Source organism: Sprattus sprattus, assembly GCF_963457725.1.
Source record: "Sprattus sprattus genome assembly, chromosome: 1".
Taxonomy (NCBI): domain Eukaryota; kingdom Metazoa; phylum Chordata; class Actinopteri; order Clupeiformes; family Clupeidae; genus Sprattus; species Sprattus sprattus.
In genome coordinates, this window is record NC_137920.1 from 36,651,228 (window position 1) to 36,673,355 (window position 22,128).

Genomic DNA, 22,128 nt, shown 5'->3' on the forward strand with positions numbered 1-22,128 from the left:
GTTACCACACAGGTAGTGATTTTACTGTTGCTAGGGGAAGCCTGAGGTCTTGTTTTCCACCGGGCATGTTGCAGCACAGCAAAGGAGCATGGGACTGTAGTGAAGTCACTGACATGAAGGGGGGTGGGGTCCTCAGGGCTAATTGTGGAAAACACCATCACAGAGGTACGCAAAGGCACAGAGGCAGGTCAAGAGGCCAGTTCTACAGTGATCTGCTGGCAAACACAAGCACCAGACCCGCATTCGTACCAGGCTATGCCTTAGGTTGTGTGTTTTTATCATAGAAGTGAGATGATGCAACAAACCCGTTGCTCTATTTTTGTAACTTGCTTCTCTCTTTCTCTCTCGGGAAATGCAGGTGTTTTGTGGTGTAACTGTATTTTCATAAAAGCCCAAAGCGAACAAGGACGTACAGCTGTTAATTCAAGTCAACTGAACCGGTTTTTTGTAGTATTAATTATAGGCTAAATGTTTACGAATTACAGTCAGACTCGTGCATAATTAGCACACATTTCAGTCGCACGCAATGGGTTTACATGCCCACAACACACCAGTCGCCTAAAATGACAAGTGAGGGACTGTGTGAAACAAAGCACGAAGTTACACTGTTCAACGCTCTCGGCTTCAAACTTAGAAAGCCAGCTTAGTCAGAAAGTTCCTCTTTTTAAACAAAACACAACAGGTTTGACATTGATTCACTCATCAGACCTATTATAAAAGCAGCACATGCCTGAAAAGGGACAGGCTTTGTTAAATGTCGAGAGTTGTTGCTGTGCACAATCCTCACGGAGGAAACACTATCTGGGGTTATTGTAAAAGTCGTTCTGTTGCAAAACAACAAAACTTGAGGTTCCTCAAAACAACAGACGAACTCTGAGTCTGAGAAGCTGAACCAAAAATGAGCTTTCAAAACAAACTAGCCTACGGAAAAGTTACTTCGTTGAAGAAATTAATTTCAACATAGTAGCAGGCAGGCTACATTTGAACCACAATCTTACCGGTTCCAACCCGAATTTACTTGTACTCGATGTGTAGAGCTCTCTAATGATAAATGGACGGGTTGATTTTCGTTCGCTTCGGATTGAGACCTACAGCGGAAGTTATTCGCAGATTAATTATGGGAAGAATGCGATAAGTATGCTAATGTTGGCTGCCAGTGTCATGCACCACTGTATGTGTCCACGGTCCTGTCGACCGGCCAATGTATGGTTCCAGTTTAAAATTAATGTAATATTCTAAACAAATATTACTCTGTGTCTACTTCCATAAAACAATACCATTTGCGCAAATTGAATGCATGGTTTCTGTTGAGATACCATACATTAACGTTACCAACATGTGGAGCGTCTGCTAGCCACTGCCCACACACAAAAAGGATCGACGCAACAAAGTAACGATTCTTACCTGCAAATAGCTTACAACTTGGAGGTTTTATGCGTTGTGTAGAGTCACTGAAAATACTGTAGTCACCGAAATTATGGTGGTCTCACCAAACAGTCTCTCTCCTCTTCCCAAGATAATTCTCAGAATAGAGTACTTTGAAAGAGGAAAAGTGGGAGGGATCATTTCGGCAAGTCCTGACAGTGTATTGCCATGACTTTCAATTGAAGGAGCATGTGAGAAACCAAGAAACCAGAGAAACCAAGTGAAATTTGTGTGAGTGCCACTTATAGATGTTAACTTAATATGCAAGGTTTAACATGGTTACATTTTGGTCCCAAATTCAAACTGTTATTCCAACTCCTGGATAAATTGGATATGATGGCGGAAACAAAATTTTCCAGAGCTGAAACGAACCGAAACAAAACAAAAGTAGCCTAATCTGATATTGTGTGATGTATAGTGTCCTCGCGGCTAATATCAACAAGAGAGAGTTAAGTGGCATTTCCATGTTATCTATTAGCGGAGGTGGAAGATCCATTCTACATAATGAAATAAATGCAGTCGTAGAGAAACGCTCTTTAAATGAAACATCTAATTAAATGTAAACATATAGTCTTGCTTCATTATTTAAATGTCGTTTCGTCACATAAATCATGTAATACTGACATCTAGCGGACTGGGCCGACTTGCACATTATGTGGTCAGGGTCGAGACTCGGTATACACAGAACACTACTTTTACTACAGATGTTCATTGTAATATCGACAATTTAATTACAAGGACTTTTAAATTATGTGATCTGTTCTCTACAGAGCACTGTAGATACCAGACAGGTTAAACTGATCAAAAACAAACAAAACAAGACATTAAATCAAGACCATGTATCCTCTACTACATTGGTTTGACAACTACAAGTAACACATTTCAGTAAAGTATACATTTGAAATAGAAATGACTCACTCTTGACCACATATCCTCTCTAGGTGTATCATCAAAAATGGCCAAGTGACGTGTATAGACATTTACAGAGGTTGTTAGAAAGCTATACATTTATTTACATCATTCAGATATTACAGTTTTTCTTCAAGGATTACACAGCAACAATTTAAAAGTAAAGTGTCTATCAGTGGAAGCTTAAGATTCACATTCATCTTTAGCTATACTTTACTGGTGATCTATGTCTATTCTTTACCTCCATGAAAGAGTCAAGAAGCAACACTAAACTGCCCTTAAATCAGAAACATTTTCAACTTCAGAAAAAACGGGATTCTTCTCTTCCTTTAAGAGCAATTTTTTCTTGAGCTTGGTTCCATTCAGCATCTGATATCTTTTGAAATCAGCTCTGTCTTCTCCTCTACATTCTGTATGGTAAGTCATCAGTCATTTACCTGATTGCAGTACCCACTGACCAATGCTTTCAGTTCATAGCCTTGAAACATGCTTACTTTAGCAGTTGAAATGTATGCAAAATAACAATGAAAAGGCATTGGTTCAAAGTAGTTAGTAAAACACATTTTAACATTCTGTACCACACGCCTAAAATCTCCCACTGTCTTCTTTCATACAACATTCGACTACTTTGTTGACCAGGTGTGTATTTGGTCATGAAATCTATCTTTCAGGAGAAGAACAATCATCTCGGCAAACTGCTTTATCAAGCAAAATCTTACGCTTATATGCTTTTGACAAAAGATTTGCGACCTTCCCATTATGGTACGGTGAATACATTATTTATGAGAATGATACTGCCCATATTAAAAATCATATTACGTTATTATGTTCTTTTAAACTTTCTTAATTTTTTTTCTAAAAAGGAAAGAAATACTGTCGTAAGTACGATCAGAGTAAATGTATTAAAGTTGCGGCCAGTTAAGTCCTATCCCAACTAGCACTGCTAGCTATGGGTCTTAACCCACTGGGCGTGGATGAGCAGACCTTTGAAATGAAACAGAGGAGGCTATGCACCTCTATGATTGCTGAGTGCAGACTCTCCTCTTTAGGGTGAAATGATTCAGCTCCATCTTGGGGTTAGTGCCCATTGTGTTAGTGCATGGCCAAGGGAGGTCCTCCTCACACCCGGGGCTTAGAGTTTGGACTGCAGAGGCTTCAGGTACTTGTGGTATGACTCGTGGACCTAAAGTGGGGGGGGAGACAAAGTGACATTGATGGCCAAAAATGTACAAAAACACACGTAAAGTATTTTTAAATAACTACCTTTTTGTATTCTGGGAAAAGCTATGGCTGTGAATATAATATTTCTTTGTTTAGTTTGAATTTTATATTTAGTTTACATTGACATTTGCCACGCCATGATGTTCAGTCTACACGGTGTCAAGTAGCTACCTCTGTGCGGTTGAGTGGAGACTTGCGGGCCCACGCAAACATGTGCTCGTAGATGTTGCCGTCGTAGCGACCCAGCACGGAGTTCAGCATCTCGTCGCGGTAGTCGAAGGCATCCACCAGTGCCACAGCGTTGGTCCGCACCTGGGCCAGGATGTCCTTCAGACGCTGGGACACGCTGGACAGCTGAGGCACTGTCAGCAAACCAGCCTACAGAGAGGGGGGGGGGGGGGGGGGGGGGGCTCAGTCAGGGTAGTTTTGCAGTAGGGTGCTTCCATAACAAAGTGCAAGGCGAATAGTTGGTGCATACAATCGTATTTAGTCTGGTATGTTAATGTACTTGCCTTGGCAGAATAAATATACCGGTGTGTGTAAGACAAATCCATGGGATACAAATGCATATTTGAATGCAGTTTAAGGTGTGGCTGTATCTAAAAACTATCCATTACAACTGATTCTGTTTAGCGGCACAGTTGGGTTGGATTTAAATAACTATTTGAGATCCTCATTACAATCAAGCCCATACTGTGAATCAAAAGCAGCTGTCTCAATATGGGAGTTAAGGCAAACCAGCCCAGTGACGTGATGTCTGACAAGATTAAATTATAGAAGTGCATTATTTAGCAATAACAAGCCTGCAGAAGGCAATTAAAGAAATAAAATATTTTCCCTCTATCCTGGTGACTTTATCCACAAGTTTATCAGTTTTTCCTGATACTTATTGGCAAAATTGGCGTTGCTTGACAAAAACAGACAAAACCATGGTAAACTGACATCAGTGCAATACGGTCAACAAACAGGAAAATGACTCACACCCTTGGAAGAAGTGTCAACCAATCACGTTTGGCTATTCTGCAAAAGTATGACATCATGTTATTTGCTTAGTGAAATCCTGGCGTTACCTGCAGGAAGTCCCCTGAGTTCTGGGCCACCCCGTGCAGGGCGTAGAGCAGGGCCAGGGTGCTGAGGGCCGAGTGGACCCCCGTGTCACTGATCTCTCCTAGCTTGGCAGCAAACAGCTTCACCACCACATAGTGGCAATGGGCCTGTGAGGACATGGGGGGTTATTCAGCATAATTCATGTCATAGTTCATCATGATTCATATACAGGAATATGAATTACGGCCTGAGCAATTGTGTTAGTCTTTACTGTTGTGTGACATTGCTGCTCACACAGTGAATGACACCGTGAATGAAACGGCACACCATGTGCTCAGGCGCCTCTATAGAATGTAAGAGTGGAGTAATAATGGCAGCGTACGTCAGACGCCCGGACGAGGTCAATGGAGGAGTTGTTCCAGGCGTCCTCTGGGCTTCTGCTCTTCTGGAGCTCCCCCTGCAGGCTCTTGGCTGCCACTTCCACCAGCCTGTCATACAGGGGCATTACAACAGTTCATCAGGGAAACGTGTCTGCAGTACAATTACGTATTACAAACCTCAAAATCCCACAAGGAGAAATGTCCCACATGACAGTCGAAAGTTTCTCACTATGAAAAGCTGATTTCTAGCCACTATGTTATGACTCCTAGGCAGACTACTGTTTTGAAATATTTCCACTGTTTTGAAATGTGAGCAAATGTTTTAATGCCATCTGTTCCTATATTAACTGTCATGGTTTTGTCTGCTTGCTTCTAAATAGCTGAATGTATTATGGAACTTATTTTACTTAGCCAAATTCACTCCCAGCAACATCTATTCCAAATCATACGCTCATCACATAAGGCCAGTAACTATGGACAACATGAATCAGTGATGTCAGTACTTGGCGGCGCGTAGTTTGTAGGCCTCCACCAGGCTGGCCAGGTCGCTGATGTTGACCACAGTGGGGCGGGAGGACACGGGCTGGGCCTGCAGCCGCTGGTGCGCCTCGTTCAGGTACGACACGATGCCAGACAGATGCTGACCCTCACTCGCCTGCCTGTAGCTCTTCACCAGGTACCTACACAGAGGGAGAGAGGGAGAGAGAGAGAGAGAGAGAGAGAGAGAGAGAGAGAGAGAGAGAGAGAGAGAGAGGAAAACAGATGGAGGAAGATAGAATGCTTTAGTTTAGATGACTTGAAACAGAGGAGTTTGTCACAAGCATCTCAGACATCACTTATCCGTCATCTTCTACAGCAGCCACCTAGTCATGGTGCCCTATGTGTTACTTATGTAAACTGTGTTGTATGGAGCCAGGTGGTACTCTAACCTGGCAGTCTGCAGCATCATGACCGTGTTCTCCCCCTCGTACGTGCAGGTCGGCGTGAAGGTAACATAGATGTCGGGCAGACTGCTGCAGCGCGAGTAGCCGTGTCCGCCACACGCCATACGGCAGACCTCGATGCCACTGTTGGCCACCCAGGTGGTGAAGGCCTTCAGGCCCGCAGAGAGAGCGTGCAGCTGGGGGCACAAAAGGGGCAAGAGGGGGGCATGAGAAGACATTTCTTCAACATGAAGATTCACCAGCTTCTCTTATTAGAACAGAGAAAGTCTCAGTTTAAGTATCCCTGGACTGACAGGAGTGGGTGTTAGTCACCAGCCCAGCTTGCATTTGTCCCACTACTTGTGCTTCCACTATTGGGCCAGTGCCAACTAGGGATAGCTGTGGACAAACCAGGCTAATGATCTGGGAACTCAAGCCGCAAGTTAACGAGATGCTAGTGGCTCAAACTAGCGAAATCTCTTGAAATGTGCTTACTTTGACACTATGACCAACTAGTTAGTCAACAACTGTCCTAACACAGTCAATCATCAAGCAAGTGCAACACAAGATGGCAAATAAGCTACTTACTAGTTCGGCAGTCAGTAAAAACCAGGCGGCTTCAGGCACACCTACATAACGCAGTCATTTGCCTACGGACCCTGGTATGTCAATGGCACAGAGGCGATTCTCCATATTAAAAGTCATTGTAGCGCCCCAATTTTCAAAGCTGTTATTTAAAGGTAAAACTGCTTATCCTTACCCTAACCCTGAAGTACAATTACTGCATAAGGCCAATTTAAAAAGTGCATGCCTTGTTTTTATACTTGACTTTGTTTAAATAACTTAAATGCACAGTGGCAAGGCCACCGATTTGTTTCTATAATGAGCAGTTAAATACAAATGTAGAATGTGGGAAAGAATATTGGCACTCCAATCCAGGACCCCATCCCATCACCCTATATGTTCAACATAAACTCTACCAAAAATATTGGGTAAAAACACTGCAGAACAATCGAACTTCAGGGTTCTTTACCCATTTTTAAAGTAAAGGGCTTTAATACTTCAATGCAAGCAGAATATTTTATTTTTTTCTTTGTTTATTTAATTTAATGAAGACAAATAACTTATTTAGCCTTTAGAACTACACCAAAGCATAAGTGTTCACAATAATAAAACTGATGCATGAAAGAATCTTTTGTAATCTAGAAAATGGTGATGACTTTTCCACTGTGTATATTCACACATTTAGTAGTCACTATAAGTTAGGCGATAGTGGTTCAGGAGGTAGAGGAGTCATTCAACAATCAGAAGGATGCTAGTTCGATCTCGACTCCGCCTCTTTTGAGCATAAGCTCTCCCACATACCTCGGGCAGCTCACTGAAGTCTCCCTGGTTGATGTCGCCGGTGATGCGGTGGTAGGTCTCTGTCATGTACTGGCCCACGAATTTGAAGGCGTAGGCAGTGGCCAGCAGGGGGAAGAGCTTGTACTGCTGCGTCTGGTAGTCCAGGATCTGAGGCTCAGGCTCGCTGTGGGGAAACAGGCCACAATCAACCGGACTGTAATAAGACACACAAACACACTCTCCCTCTCTCTAGCACACACACTCTCCTTCTCTCTCGATCACACACACACACAAACACACACACACAGCGCAATACTGGTGTCTCGCTGGGGGGAATTATCCCCAGAGGGGCCAGTAAAGCAGCAGGCTTTAAATGTAACTTTAACCTAAATACTAGGGTGGTTAAGGCCCAGTGAAACAACAGAGAGCATGAGTGAGTTGTTTGAAGTGTGAGGTTAGTTGATTAAAGGAGCAGCATCAGATGTGCTGGTGCTTGGCCTAAATGACACACACACACACACACACACACACACACACACACACACACACACACACACACACACACACACAGACACACGCACACGCACAGACACACGCACAGACACACTGGGCCCTTTGTGAAGAAGCGCCACACTCCCGTACAGTAGGGTAGTTCAGTCTGAGACACAGGGAGACACACATGAGGGCGGCATTGCAGTTCACAGGCACAATGGAGGATTACGACGGACAGAGGGTCAAATGGCAAACTGAGGAAGCTTATGGAGATCCTATTAGGTGACAGGTCAGTGTAGTACTGCGCGTGCATGTGTGTTTGTGAGTGTTTCTGTGTTTCTGTGCAACTGAAGGAAGTATTTCAACATGTTAACCAGCATGTTTCGTCCTGCACATTTACACAACAGGAAAATTACTATGGTTGATTTAAAGTGTTTGCAAGATTTGGGTGCGTGAAAATTTAATTTAATTAAACTGCTCGTTACAAGGGAATCAGTTAAGTGTGACTTAAATGTATATGTTTGATATTTAATTGCCAGAATGAGCATGTAAATGCACTTAAATGAATGAAGTGAATATGTATGTAGTGTGTGTAAATATCTGTGTGTAAGGACTCGTGTGCATGATGTATATGCACTTGACTGAATAAATAAATGAATGAATGAACAAATTAATGAATGAATGAATGCATGTGAATATGTATGTAGTGTGTGTGAACATCTGTGCTTAAGGGACCCAAGTGGATGTCCTCACCCAGGCCGGAGCTCAGACTGGTGGCGGACGGAGCTGTAGCGGATGGCGATGGTGCAGGCTTTGGACAGCGCTCGGGACGACTCGCCCACGATCATGGACCGGATGAACACCATGGTGCCGTAGGTCAGCTTGGCACTCGGGGGCTTTTGGTACGTCCCATCCCGATCAACCTGTAGGGCCGGTACAGACAGGAGTCAGGAACCAGTCATGCAAAACAGACTATCAGTATTTCAACTGTACACACACAACACCCACACACAGACACACACAGACACACACACACACACACACACACACACACACACACTCGCATGGAATGTGTGATTACCGTAACCTCTGAGCCACAAGCTAAAGGGTTTAAGAGTTCATTTCCAGCTACAGGGGCTGAAGATAACACACACAGTCGCTGACATGAGGGGTTGTGCAAACTGAGTGTTGGATATGGCTTCTCCTTGGAGCGCAGCTACTCACCTTGGCGTACTTCATGAGCATGTTCATTCGAGGAATGCGCACGTTGTCCATCTTCAGGTAACCATTGTCGACTTCATCGAACCCAAACTTGGGCCCGATATCTCCTACTTCGATACCTGAAGCACCACGCATAAAGAACAACACCATTGGAACCTTTTCATTTCTTTACAGTGTATGTATAAAGAAACACAACATATATTTAGTACACAACAGTATACAACATATCCTTTAGTAAACAACATGTCTTTTTAACACACACACACACACACACACCTTCAGACAGACGTACCTGGCAGAGGCTCGTGAGTGCTCATGGAGCGGATGGGGACGATGAAGGCATGGAGGCCGTGCAAGACCCCTTTGGTGTACAGTTGAGCCAGGACTATAGCATGGTTAGACGTCTTACCCACTGACAGAGAGAAATAGGGAGAGAGAGAGAGAAAGAGAGAGAGAGAGAGAGAAAGATTAAAAAGAGAGACTTTAAAATCAGTTTGTCAAAGTTCTGTTGTGTAGGTGGGTTTTTAGTTGTGTAGGTATCCTACTGAAACGTCTGCAGTGTACTGTAGTCTCGAATAGGTCTCTAGTAACACTACTTGGCCACAACTGGGCATATTTGTTATGCTTATCATAATCAGATTAACTCCACACACATTGCATTCACATTCACTGAAGCAGAGTGTAAAGAAACACAACCAAGCCTTGCCCAAGATTCTTTACCATCACACCTCAATGACAAATATGCTTCCTTGTTTGCCTGTTCAGTGTGTGAACTACAGGAAGTTCCTTTAACTTAGAACGCCACCTTGCCAGTAGCATACGGGTAGAGGTCAAAGGGTCAGAGGAGAGCACTCACATCCACCTGGCCACCATTTGATGGAGCTGATGGTCGGGCTGTTCATGACAAACTCTTGTGTGGCAGGGTCGTAGGTTGCGGTGGTCTCCAGACCTCGGATGAAGGTTCCTAGTGAGAGTTTAGTGGTAGGCACAGGCGTACAGAAACAGCACAAGAGCAGACACAGAAGGGGAAGGTCAGAGAGCAGAGAAGGTCTACCATATTAAAAATTGGATTGAATTTGTAATAATTATAAATAGTTTAGAGGGACCAAAGAGCTACAGGTTTAAAAAAAAAAAAAAATTGGATCATAACATTTAATTTTCCCATTCACCAAAGCTGAACAAATTAGAAGATTTGGCAAAACCATGAATAAATGTAATTATGATATCTCTTGTAGATAGTTGACAGCAATGACACACAGTCTCCTGAAAAGTACCCCAGTAGCTAAAGAAACTACACTGCCATTGAGTGCGACGACCCAGCTAACAACTCCAAAGGTCAGACATTCTGCTTTCCAATAACAACTTGGTGCGTTACTTGTGTAACTAGGTGCTATAGTTGGAGCTTCAGACGTCAACATGAAACAGTGACAGATTCATGAGCAGGCATGCACAGTTGGCATGGCATGGCCGGCAGCCAAGAACTGCACATGCCGACCAGAACACATTCCACCCAAGAGAAAGGGGCCTTGGGATAGGGTTAATTGGAGTTAGGAGGTTGATGTGAAGGTTAATTTAGCTTAACACGCAAGCCTTTCTTCTGTTTTCCATCAGGGAATAGCATTTGAAAGTCTTCAAATGTTTCTGCTTAAGAGACTCATAATGCATAATGCCTGTGGTTATCTAAAACAGACTTCCCTCTCGCAGTAGAGCTTTCAACTGACAACAATATCTTATATGTCCTTCATTTGAACTCTAATCATCTCGCCACGGGCCTTGACATGCAACTCCACCGATGAGAGCTCGTGTGTGTGCTCGTTAAGGCCTTGATTACACTCGCTTGCGGGCACCGTGGATGTCTAGTTGTTCGTGTTATCGTTTCTAGGCCGCAGTTGATGATTTGAACGTAGCCCCAAAAACGCAGAGGGTTCAGCCAACATGCAATCGTCCGCACAGAGCCACGCGAACACCCCCTCGATTAAGAAATCTACGCAAACCGTAATGAAGCCGTAAGGGGGGAGTTACCGTGGCCCATCTCGGTCTGGGCGTAGGTGCCAATGATCTCCAGGTTCCAAGCGGGCATGAAGAAGCGCTCCTGCTGCTCAGGCGTGGCCTGGTTCAGGAGGGTGGGCAGAAACATCCCTAGGTGCAGGTCCAGGGGTTCAGGGCGTCCGCGGTGCACACAGCTGATGTTCAACGAGTTAGGTGGGGGGGGGGGGGGTCGATGGTCAGGTGACATTTTTAAGGAGGACATGGGTGGAGAGAGGGAGAGGAATGGAGGTGGGTTTTCAAAGCCAGGAGAATTGGAGAATTGGAAAAAGTTGATAATAGGTATTAATGCAGAGTGAGCAGAAAATTAGGTGATGGGAAGGTGGGTTGAGGAAAGGATGGGATGGATGGATGGATGGATAGATGGAAAGAGAAGAGAAGAGGGAAAAAGCAATAAAGTCAGCTTATGAGCTAGTCATGCAAATTGATTACTGAGCATTGATTCAAATATTCCTTTTCAAAAGCACCTGGTATTCCACAAAGTCTTTAGCAGCAGTCTTCAAATAAAACTTCAGGCAAAATTCAAGCAATGATAAATGTGAATTTTGTGGTGGAAGCCTTGGATCTCAACAGCCATGTCGGCATAACACCGAATCAAACGCAGCCTTCACTTCGATTGGTTAATTTAAGGAATAATTCAGCAGTAAATCCCCACGTTGCACACCTGAGCTTTCAAGGCAAGAGAAGTAACAGGCCAATTTGTATCACTGAAACAGCAAGGAGCCCATAGAGCGTAAATTAGAGAGAACACCACACTTGTTAGGCTATGTTGAGTGAAAGCAGATCCAGCCGACGGTTGTGAAAACATTGTTCTCCATCACCATAAGCATTAAGAACATATATAGGCATATTAGGCAGCCGAGCTCTGCCCACTCACTTTGTCTCTTTCTCGCTCCTCCCAGTCTAGACTGTCTCCACTGTGGGATGCCACTTAAGTCTCTCTACCTGATCTACTTCCAGAAACCTACACCTACCCTTCCCCACCACTCTGGCATGCATTAATTATACCCCGCTCATGATGCATTTACATACTCAGTGCTACCCTATTTATCCATAATGTAAATAGTTGCCATACTGACATTTCCAGTTTCATTGCTCTACTTACCCTTGTAATAGTCACCTTGCAAGCACACTGTATGCCCACTAAGTTGTTCTACAATACTTGAATGCATTTCCCCCATTGTATTCAGTATTACTTATGTATTCACCATCTTTATGTTAGTATGCATCATGTACATTGGCCACATGTGTGCTAGCATTCTTTTCCTCAAACATGTATGAATTAATCTGCAATGTTTCTGATTCTCTCCCCCCCCCCCCCCTCCTCCCTTCCCCTCTCCCATTCCATCCCTCAGCAAGAATTACAGTCAGCTAAGAGAATACAAAACAAGACAATTAAAAAAAGCAAGCAAAAAAACAAACAAACAACAAGACAAAACCTGATTACCCATTTATCAGATTAAGATCAGATTATTGCAAGGTCGATTCAATCATAATGCACACAGGCTCTGCTACAGAGGCTACTATAGGTCAACACAGAGCAACAGAACAGAGGCGGCGTGGGAGAAGAGGGGGAAGCTCGGGCTGAAAGATTGAAGGGGACAAACGACACAAAAGACACTTTGGAGTCCATTTGATCACCTCCCTAAATCTCTCACTCACACAAAAGCCACATTTCGGGGGACTGCTGCAATATACAGTGCTTAATCAAGCACAGGGTTTGGGCTTTGGTTAGCCTAAAGTTACAGGGACTGTGCAGGGAGGTTACTGTCAAGCACCTACAAGAGAAGCAAATCAGCTACTATTTTTTGTCCACTACTATGTCTGACTACTGACTGATACAGGGATTATAGACAGGGATTGCCAGTCCTTCATCTGGAGAAATACCTTGAATTTAGCAACAACTCCAACACAATAGTACATCATCTGAGAAGCACCTGAATGATAAATTACAACGAGCTGTGATTGATTAGGCTTGCAGTAAAGACACTACAAGGTGGTAGATCTCCAGAGGGAGGACTGGGCACTGTAGCTCATACGCATGGTCCAAACACCCCCACCGTAGCTCATTGGTGTGGTCCAAACACCCCCCAATAATTCCCTTAATGGGACTAACCATGACCCATCTCAGTCTGAGCGTAGGTGCCCATGGCCTGGAAGGACTCGGCCAGTGGGAGCCACTTCTTGCGCTGCTCAGCGTCTCCCTGGCTGTGCAGGGTGGGCAAGAACATGACGTAGTGGAGACCCAAGGCTTCGTTGTTATTTCCTTGGACCACACTGCCACAGATACAGACAAGGATAAAAGATAAGACACACACAGACACACATACGTACATTCAAAATGCACAGGGAAAGAATTGACCTGCCATCGAAAGCGCAAGAAAGAAACAGCAAGGTCCCGTAGTGTACTGTAGAGAACAATGCAACAACACACTCATACTCTCAATGGCTGCACTGCAAAGGTTAACAGGCACGTGTGAATCTTTGTATGCACGGGTTTTTGATTACCTAGACCTGGCATATTTGAGATCTGCAAGAGCACATACGGTGCATACATCCTAATATTCCTTTTCAAAAGCACCTGGTAGTCCACAAAGTCTTTAGCAGCAGTTTTTCAAATATAGTCTTTCAAAAATTCAAGCAATGATAAAGAGATGTTAAGTTTGTGGTGGAAGCCTTGGATCTCAACAGCCATGACGGCATAACACCGAATCAAACGCAGCCTTCACTTCATTTGGTTAATTTAAGAAATAATTCAGCAGTAAATCCCCACGTTGCACACCTGAGCTTTCAAGGCAAGAGCAGTAACAGGCCAATTTGTATCACCGAAACAGCAAGGAGCCCATAGAGTGTAAATTATAGAGAACACCACCCTTGGTTGGCTATGTTGAGTGAAAGCAGATCCAGCCGACGGTTGTTAAAACACTGTTCTCCATCACCATAACCATTAAGTATATATATAGGCACAGCCGAGCTCTGCCCACTCACTTTGTCTCTTTCTCTCCCCTCCCAGTCTAGACTGTCTTCGCTCTGAGATAATGCTGTAGTCTCTCCACCTGATCTTCTTGCAGAAACCAACACCTACCCATCCCCACGACAATGCCTGCATTCATTCTACCCCTGTATGCAACCCTATTTACCTGTAATGTAAATAATTGCTACCATCGACATTTTCCATGTCATTGCTCTACTTACCCTGGTAAAAGTAACCTTGCGAGCACACTGTATACTCATTAAGTTGTTCTACAAGACTTGAATGCTCTTTCCCAATTATATCCACTATTCATTTTGCATGTATATACCATCTCTATGTTAGTACGCATCATGTACATTGGCAACATGCGTGCTAGCGATAGCATTCTTTTCCTCAATCATGTATGAATTAATCTGCCATGTTTCTGATTCTCTCCCCTCCCTCTCCCCTTCCCTTCTCCCATTCCATCCCTCAGCAAGAATTACAGTCAGCAAAGAAATACAAAACAAGACAATTAAAAAAAGGCAAGCAAAAAAACTAAACAAACAAACAAACAATGAGACAAAACTTGATCAGCCACATATCAGATCATTGTCAGGTCGATTCTTTATACAGGAGAAACGGTTGTGAGGACAAATCCTTCCTTGATTTCAGGTAAGACTGGGAAAAGGGAGCCAATTAAAATGCACACAGGCTCTGCTGTGGAGGCTACTCTAGGTCAACACAGCACAACAGGACAGAGAGGCGGCGTGGGAGAAAAGGGGGAAGCTCGGGCAGAAAGAATGATTAGGGGGCAAATGACACAAAAGACACTTTGGGGTCCGTCTGATCACCTCCGTAAGTCTCTCACTCACACAAAAGCCACATTTTGGGGACTGCCGCAATATGCAGTGCTAAATCAAGCACAGGGTTTGGGCTTTGGTTAGCATAAGTTACAGGGACTGTGTAGGAAAGTTACTGTCAAGCACCTACAAGAGAAGTAAATCAGCTACTTTTTTTGTCCACTACTATGTCTGACTACTGACTGATTCAGGGATTATAGACAGAGATTGCCAGTCCTTCATTTGGAGAAATGCCTTGAAATTAGCAACAACTCCATCACAATAGTACAACATCTGAGAAGCTGAATGATAAATGACAACAAGCTGTGTTCGATTAGGCTTGCAGTAAAGACACTACAAGGTGGTAGATCTCCAGAGGGAGGACTGGGCACTGTAGCTCATCAAACGCGTGGTCCAAACACCCCCACTGTAGCTCATTGGTGTTGTCCAAACACCCCCCAATAATTCCCTTAATGGGACTAACCATGACCCATCTCAGTCTGAGCGTAGGTGCCCATGGCCTGGAAGGACTCGGCACGCGGGAGCCACTTCTTGCGCTGCTCAGCGTCTCCCTGGCTGTGCAGGGTGGGCAAGAACATGACGTAGTGGAGACCCAAGGCCTCGTGGTGTTGTCCTCGGACCATACTGACACAGATACGGACAGAGATAAGAACACAAGACACACACAGACACACATACATTCAAAATGCACAGGGAATGAAGTGACCCTGCCCTCGAAAGCACAAGTACCCGTAGTGTACTGTAGAGAACAGTGCAAGAACATATTCATATGGTATAATATACCTATTCACTTATTCCATAGAAAAATGGCTGCACTGCAAAGGTTACCGGGCACTAGTGAATCTTTGTATGCAAGGGTTTTTGATTACCTATACACGCCATATTTGAGATCTGCAAGAGCACATACTGTATATGCACACTCACTCTGACAAATGGTTGACCAAGTAAGGCCTTTGGCACAGTTTTAATCGGAGTTGAACTTTGCCCTCCATGTCCTGTGGTGACCAGAGACTTACACACGTAACAACATGTGCTGTTGATTACGTGGAACAGCGCCATCAGTCTGCAGGAAACCGCCTAAAGCAGCACTAAACCACTGCTACACACCCTATCCCAACACATTCCATGCTTCCACCACAAAATTCACAGGTCTAGCCTAAATATTCAAACATTGAGGAAATATTGTGAGTATTAAAACTAGTTTGCTAATATGGGAACAAATGGTGGAGTGTGGTATCATACAAAACCAAGGTATATAGAAAATGTAAGGCCAATGTAGGAAAGCAAAAAGACTTCAATATAGTGAAAGCGTGGCTAAATGTTTTTTCAACAGAGACCAAATTGTCCATGAAATGATTAATTTACTTCTTATAGCAATAGATCTCCTCCGGGTCAGAGATGCCATACTCCCGGAGTTTCAGGATCATCTGGGCACTCTTCCTCACCGCCGCGTCATACCGCTCACTCCGAGACAGGAAGTTGGCGTCTTCTTGCTGGAAATCTGCATCGCTGATAACCAGTGATTCTGAAACGTTCATTTCAAATACAGGATCAGCACATCTGGTTAAATGTATTATTAGCATAATGAATGACTTTACCTGAATTGAATTATCGCTTTTGGAGGCTTGACTGAACAGATGATTTCCCTAAAAGTTTTAGACGTTTGTCTTGAAAAAAGAATTTCACATCTCTGTAAAAGTTGTGTCCCTCTTAAAATACGAGTTAGCCTTCGGATTGTGGCTGTAATTGATAAAACAGCAGAGTGTGCAAGTGACAGTTGTCAGCTTGTATGCTGGGGATTACCATTTTTTAAAGTTCCGGTTTGTTAAAGCAAGTCAGTTAATTAGCAAATTCTTCACCAATTTCACAAGGTAGGCAGAAGATGACCATAGCTTACCTGTTCTTCCAACAACCACACAGTTCATTTAAATAAACACATCGATGACCTAAGGACCGAAGGACAATCGGTTGCATAGAATAAAATCAGATGTTTTAGGCGCCACTCACTGCGCTCATAATGTCATTATAAGTGTCTGAACAACATGGAAAGGATACCTACAGAGACAGAACTCAATAACTGAAAATAAACAAGAAAATTACTGTTTCTTTCTACAATAATTTTCTATTGAAACAGAATCAGAGACTACTCAAACTAGAAACAACAGAGACTAGAAACAACAGAAACTGTAGAATATGACTGTTTCTACGGCTATTTTCCACTGAAACTAAGACTACAGAATCTAGAAACAACAGAAACTGTAGGAGCACTCTTCTCTGCACTGGGGTTTCTCTGATCATCACTCTGTGCACCTTCTGCCTGGGTGCAGATGTGCGCTAACAGTGTGAACACATGCCAGTGTAGCGATGAAAGCATAATTCTAAATCCCATTCATTTCTGTTGGGAGGCAATCCATTGTTACAAAGACCAGCGTTTTGGGCGTAGCGAGCGTAAAAAGTTGGGTAAAGTTTAATCCTATGCAAATGAGGAGCGTTTTTCCCAAGCAGCGGCCAATTTCAGGACTATGGTGTTGTTCGGTCTTTTAATTTGATTAAAAGAAAGGCTTGGATGGCTCTGTAAGGGTTTGTTGTTGTTCCTGGTGTGATAGATATCTTATCCTGGGCTTACTTTAACAGAATGACAGTTTTGATTATAAGACAAGTGACTAGATAGACTACTAGCTGGCTAGCCTGCTAACTAGTCCAGTCTATTATGCTATTTCCACAAGCTACGCCAAAGCGTTGGAAGCGTATCGTTACGCTGGCAGGTGTTCGTACCGTAAGGAGGGGGTAGACAACTAAAAGGCCTGTCCAGGTCTGGACTAAAGACAGAGCTCCCGCTCACCAGGGGTGTTTTGAGACATGTCAGTAAGACTCCTTGAGTATTGATGAGGTGGCACGTGGTGTGCAGCTTGTCCTTTTGAGACTTCTACGAAAGTAGTGATGATATTTCCTAACAACAAACCATGGATTTTCAAAACCATTAAGGGCCTTATATGTCAAAGGAATAGTGCTTTTAATGAAGGGGATGTCAATGCAGAGAGGTAATTTAAGGAGGTGTGGGATGAAAAAAACAAGGCCAAACTGAGGTACAAGTTGCACAAGGATCAAATCGAGGCAGATCTCAGCAGGAAGAGTTAAAAGAGAGCCTGGAGGGGAATGAACACTATGACAGCATTACAAGACAGATCTTAATCTAAGAATGGATAACAATGATCTGACTTCTCTTTTGTATAAGAGAAAAGACCACTGCCTCCCCAGCATTTGATACTGATGTGAAGAGACTGCCAAACCTCTTGAGGCACACTTAAGCTTAAGACCTGATAACATCTGGGGCCAGGTACGAAACCTTTGTGCTACTGTTATGCTATGTTGATACAGAATAATCATAGTACTTTCTTAGCAACTAAGTGCGCCTATGAAAGATGATTTATGAGGTATTACAAATGGGAAATGTGTACCATTTAAACAACCACACCAGCATAAAGTGCATGTTTGAATTAGAAAATGCACAAAATATGAAGTTGGTACCTCAAATCAAACTATATTAACTAAGGTGATGTTTTGTGATTTTGTGCTTCTGTTCATTGTGTCTCTGTCTCTGCCCCTCACCTGATTCTATCTATTCGCCTGGGCTTAAATACACAAGGAGAACTAAACAGGGGACAACTCACTGTTTCAACACGAGGAACACCTGAAAACAAAGCACACGATGACCAGGTGCATATAAGCATTACGTGGAGTCAGAGGAGCCTGATTGTTTCAAAGATAATCTGTCTTGTGCACTACTGTCAGTTTTAGCAAATATCGAAAAAAAAAAAAAAGTTCTCTTTATAGCCTACAGGTTACCTACTGCAACTTTAATATGACAAGCGAGACACCTTTGGGGGGAGACATTGTACATAACAGGCAGGCGGAATTCTGCTATATTGGATTGTCAGGACTACTCCAGAGGAAATTTGAGCTATTGCCCTCTGGTCAGTGTTTTCAGGGCTGCTGTGTGTAAGACTAAGACACTCTGTGTCTCTTTAATCCCTAGTGCTACTCATATGATTAATGGCAAAAAGACTCTGGCTGCAGTCCTTGCACTATTGTACATTGGCACACTGTACATGGTATGAATTTCAATTCCCCAGTACATAGCACATTGGCACACTGGCACTTTTGTACATGGTATGAACTTCCACTCCCTGTACTACTTTATGGTTTAATGTGTTGATTTTGTCCTTTATGTATGAACCCTGGTTGCAAAACATTTCCCCCTGGTGGGATGATAAAGATAACCTTGAACCTAGTTTTTCTACTGGTGTTGTTTCGCTCACATAGTCATTTCACTGAGTTTGCGAAAACCTTTACGTTGTTCAATAGGGATTTTTTTTTTTGGGAATCAGGGAGTATTTTAATGGTCACACTAAACGCTACAAACTTCCGGCCGGTCCATCTGCACTTCAAAAAGGAAAGGTAGCTTAGCCAATAGTTTAGCAATAAAAGCTACATTCATCCCTAAGAACCACTTCACTTTGGACCTTCAAATGTAGATTGTCGCTATTTGACTTGTTTGGTAATAAGTCTTAAAACATAAGCATACATAATTGATGTTAACGAAACTGCACATACAAGTGTAAGCACACAAAGTTTCACTGAACTTGGGGGAGACCTGTAAAGCACTGACCTATTTCTCTCCTCCTCCGGGTCTTCTCTTCACCGCCGTCCAAAACGTATGTGAGAAGGTCTGTGTTGAACGTTGCATTTTCACGTTCTCTTTGAATATCTGGATTCATGACAGCGTTAAAATATCTTGTCTACGTTTCAGAGAATAGGATTGCCGTGTTCGTAAGGTAGTCACTTCTTTATCGCATCCCAATCTAGACCGCTAGCTACTTAGCTAAGTACAGTAACACAGTTCAACCAGCTACTAGGCAATCTGTTTGTTGCCTGTAGGCTAACCAAAGCATATCTTGCAAGTTGAGATCACATGTGAGTGACGACTGATCACGTGATCATTTCTATAATCCTTCTGCAAGAAACTAGATCCTGCCAAATGTTTCACTGTGCTTCCTCACACACAGCTTCCTCTTAAAGTTACTGATTAATGTAGTCCACTCAAGGTTACCGATTAATAATGTTAATTCATTCCTGTATAACTACTGTGTAAATTCAACAATGCTTCCTGCCACTGCGGTTTATCATTTTCCTTGGGAACTTAAACCAAGTGCCATTGCAGAAGGAACGTCTGTACGAACGTTTGGAAGGTAATTGTCCAATTTAATATTATCTGTTGTTTTATTGTTTTCTACAGAACCGTCTGGTCCTATAATTCCAATACCACCTTGCTTCCAAGACTGCAATTTGTTCACTCACTTTTTCATACTTGTAGGGGCTGAACAGTTGTCATGTGCCCTTACCTAGTTCATATTTTGTAACATCAGGTTGACCTGTTACCGGCCAGAGGACTCAACGGCCATTCTGTCCTCACATCACGCCTCTATAAAGTACCAAGTCAGCGTTCAAACGTCATGTGTTGAGCCGTTCAACCCCTTATGTGGAGCTCTGTATATTGTCTTGGGAGAGATTGAAAACACAGAAGGTAAATTGAGAAACTATGTGCACATATAGATGATATGGTTTCTGTGTTGGTGTTATTTTGGCAGATTGGAATAGGTAAGTTAAGTATTGGAGACCATACTCCCAGACCGAGCCCCAGAGGATACCCCCTGATTGGCTAAATTGCTAGCTCACCAGCACTGTCCTCTTGACATAAGGCAACAGTCATCAATATTAGTAACATTGTTGTTCTTTTATCTAATGAATGACCTTGAAGGTACACATTGCGTATTTGTAACAGTAATCAGTATCTACCATCATTATTGTGAACAGAGCTCCACTTTAAAAAATATTTTTAAAGTCATATACACATTTTGTCATGAACATCAACAACAACACACTATACAGACACATAATATGGAGAAGACATTATGGTGTCTTCTGTATGTTGTGAAAGAAGCACATTACTTCTCATCTGAGCATTTTCATCAGGGTTGTATGGCTGCATTTTAGATAGGTATCAATATAACAACATGAATGAAGGTGGCCCAAATTTTTATTTACAAACTAGTCACATAGAGGAAATAAATTGCTGGGTCTTATTCTCCTTGCTATTGTGACTTTCACTCAGTGCTTGCCACCTTTAATTTACGACTAACTTTGACAACACCAGCATTACTTGTTGATTACCCTCTTTGTGTATAAATGCAAAAAAAACACTGAACTGAACAGTATACTAAACCAGAGCTTGTGATGGTCATGCAGAATCCAGATAGCTTTTTCAAGAAAGCCAATGGCAAGGGGGAAGTATACCCCTAACAGAACAAGCACTCTCTCAGGCCTCAACTAACACACACACACACACACACGCGCGCGCACGCAGATGGACAGACAGAAATTCAAGTTAGTTTTCCTGGTTATTAAAACAAGCAATTGGTCTTTAACAGTATCCTCTACCACCAGTAAACAGGTCCAATGTCCTGCACTGTGTTCTGTTCCTACAGAGGGAAGCGGTGTGATGCTGCGAGCCCGAGTGATGAACTGTGTGGATGGGGTGGACTTAGCCCTGTTGCAGAAAGCCATCAACGAGCAAAGAAGTTTTTTCCAAAAGAGTGGGGATAACAAGGGAAGCACTTCAGGCTGACACAGACTGAAACTACAAATAATAATGCGCAGACAGACAAACACCTACATGGCTGGATGAAATGGCGAATCTGTGACTTGTAACTGTGTTTTTGTAGCACATTAAACTGTAGCTAAGGCTTGTGTATTGTACATAATGTGGTCCATTGTAAATATAATGAACTACCCATGTTGTTACAGACGTTTCCTTTGATGGAGGCATTTTCAATGTAACCTACATTTTGTGGTGCAAAGCATGTTGTGTAAAAAGTGTATTTTGGAAATAAAGTGACATTAAAGTGAACTCATTCTCTGGCTGGTTCAACAGGATCTTATGTTATGACTGCAGTGTACAGACTATTAGGGCTATACATGTGAGAACCAACAGGGTGAAGACCAGGTTCTTCCCTAAGAAAGAAACATCTTACATCTATATGGCAAGTTTCCCGATATTCCCTTTGTCATTTGCTCTCCTGATGTTTTGTGAAGTGTGTACTGGTATTAAATGATTAATGTTAATATTATGGGAAGTGTGTACTGGTATTAAATTATTAGACATACAAAGGCCATAGAGTTGACCTTTTAATCAATACATTTATTTTTCATACAATATCAAACAAAGTAATAACAGCATATCAGAG

General features: G+C 42.9%; 2 protein-coding genes across 4 annotated transcripts; one reads left to right on the forward strand and one right to left on the reverse strand.

Annotated features, from left to right (window-relative positions):
• Positions 1–2,217: 2,217 nt before the first annotated feature.
• acox1 (acyl-CoA oxidase 1, palmitoyl) lies at positions 2,218–19,724 on the reverse strand. Of its 3 annotated transcripts, none has more exons than XM_080858384.1 (14): positions 19,494–19,724; positions 16,190–16,349; positions 10,985–11,145; positions 9,819–9,926; positions 9,255–9,374; positions 8,966–9,081; positions 8,495–8,664; positions 7,271–7,433; positions 5,912–6,102; positions 5,486–5,662; positions 4,985–5,090; positions 4,626–4,769; positions 3,727–3,933; positions 2,218–3,517 (listed from the first exon to the last, which is right to left on the reverse strand). In XM_080858384.1, the coding sequence occupies exons 1-14, from the start codon at positions 19,600–19,602 to the stop codon at positions 3,467–3,469; spliced, it is 1,983 nt and encodes a 660-aa protein (XP_080714510.1). In that variant the 5' UTR covers positions 19,603–19,724; the 3' UTR covers positions 2,218–3,466. The 3 variants fall into 3 exon arrangements, with proteins under 3 accessions (XP_080714510.1, XP_080714511.1, XP_080714512.1); XM_080858385.1 differs by lacking the exon at positions 10,985–11,145 and adding an exon at positions 13,125–13,285; XM_080858386.1 differs by lacking the exons at positions 16,190–16,349; positions 19,494–19,724 and adding an exon at positions 12,456–12,498.
• A 190-nt stretch (positions 19,725–19,914) lies between these two features.
• ten1 (TEN1 subunit of CST complex) lies at positions 19,915–21,716 on the forward strand. Its single transcript, XM_080840953.1, has 3 exons — positions 19,915–20,073; positions 20,251–20,408; positions 21,370–21,716. The coding sequence occupies exons 1-3, from the start codon at positions 19,985–19,987 to the stop codon at positions 21,507–21,509; spliced, it is 387 nt and encodes a 128-aa protein (XP_080697079.1). The 5' UTR covers positions 19,915–19,984; the 3' UTR covers positions 21,510–21,716.
• Positions 21,717–22,128: the final 412 nt, after the last annotated feature.

Coding starts and splice junctions, on each gene's coding strand:
- ten1 (XM_080840953.1), top strand. CDS start 19,985: ATGCTTCCTGCCACTGCGGTTTATCATTTTCCTTGGGAACTTAAACCA. Junction 20,074..20,250: donor TCTGTACGAACGTTTGGAAG/GTAATTGTCCAA, acceptor TTGTAACATCAG/GTTGACCTGTTACCGGCCAG. Junction 20,409..21,369: donor AGAGATTGAAAACACAGAAG/GTAAATTGAGAA, acceptor CTGTTCCTACAG/AGGGAAGCGGTGTGATGCTG.
- acox1 (XM_080858384.1), bottom strand. CDS start 19,602: ATGAATCCAGATATTCAAAGAGAACGTGAAAATGCAACGTTCAACACA. Junction 7,434..8,494: donor CAGTCTGAGCTCCGGCCTGG/GTGAGGACATCC, acceptor GTTTCCCCACAG/CGAGCCTGAGCCTCAGATCC. Junction 5,091..5,485: donor TACAAACTACGCGCCGCCAA/GTACTGACATCA, acceptor CCTGTATGACAG/GCTGGTGGAAGTGGCAGCCA.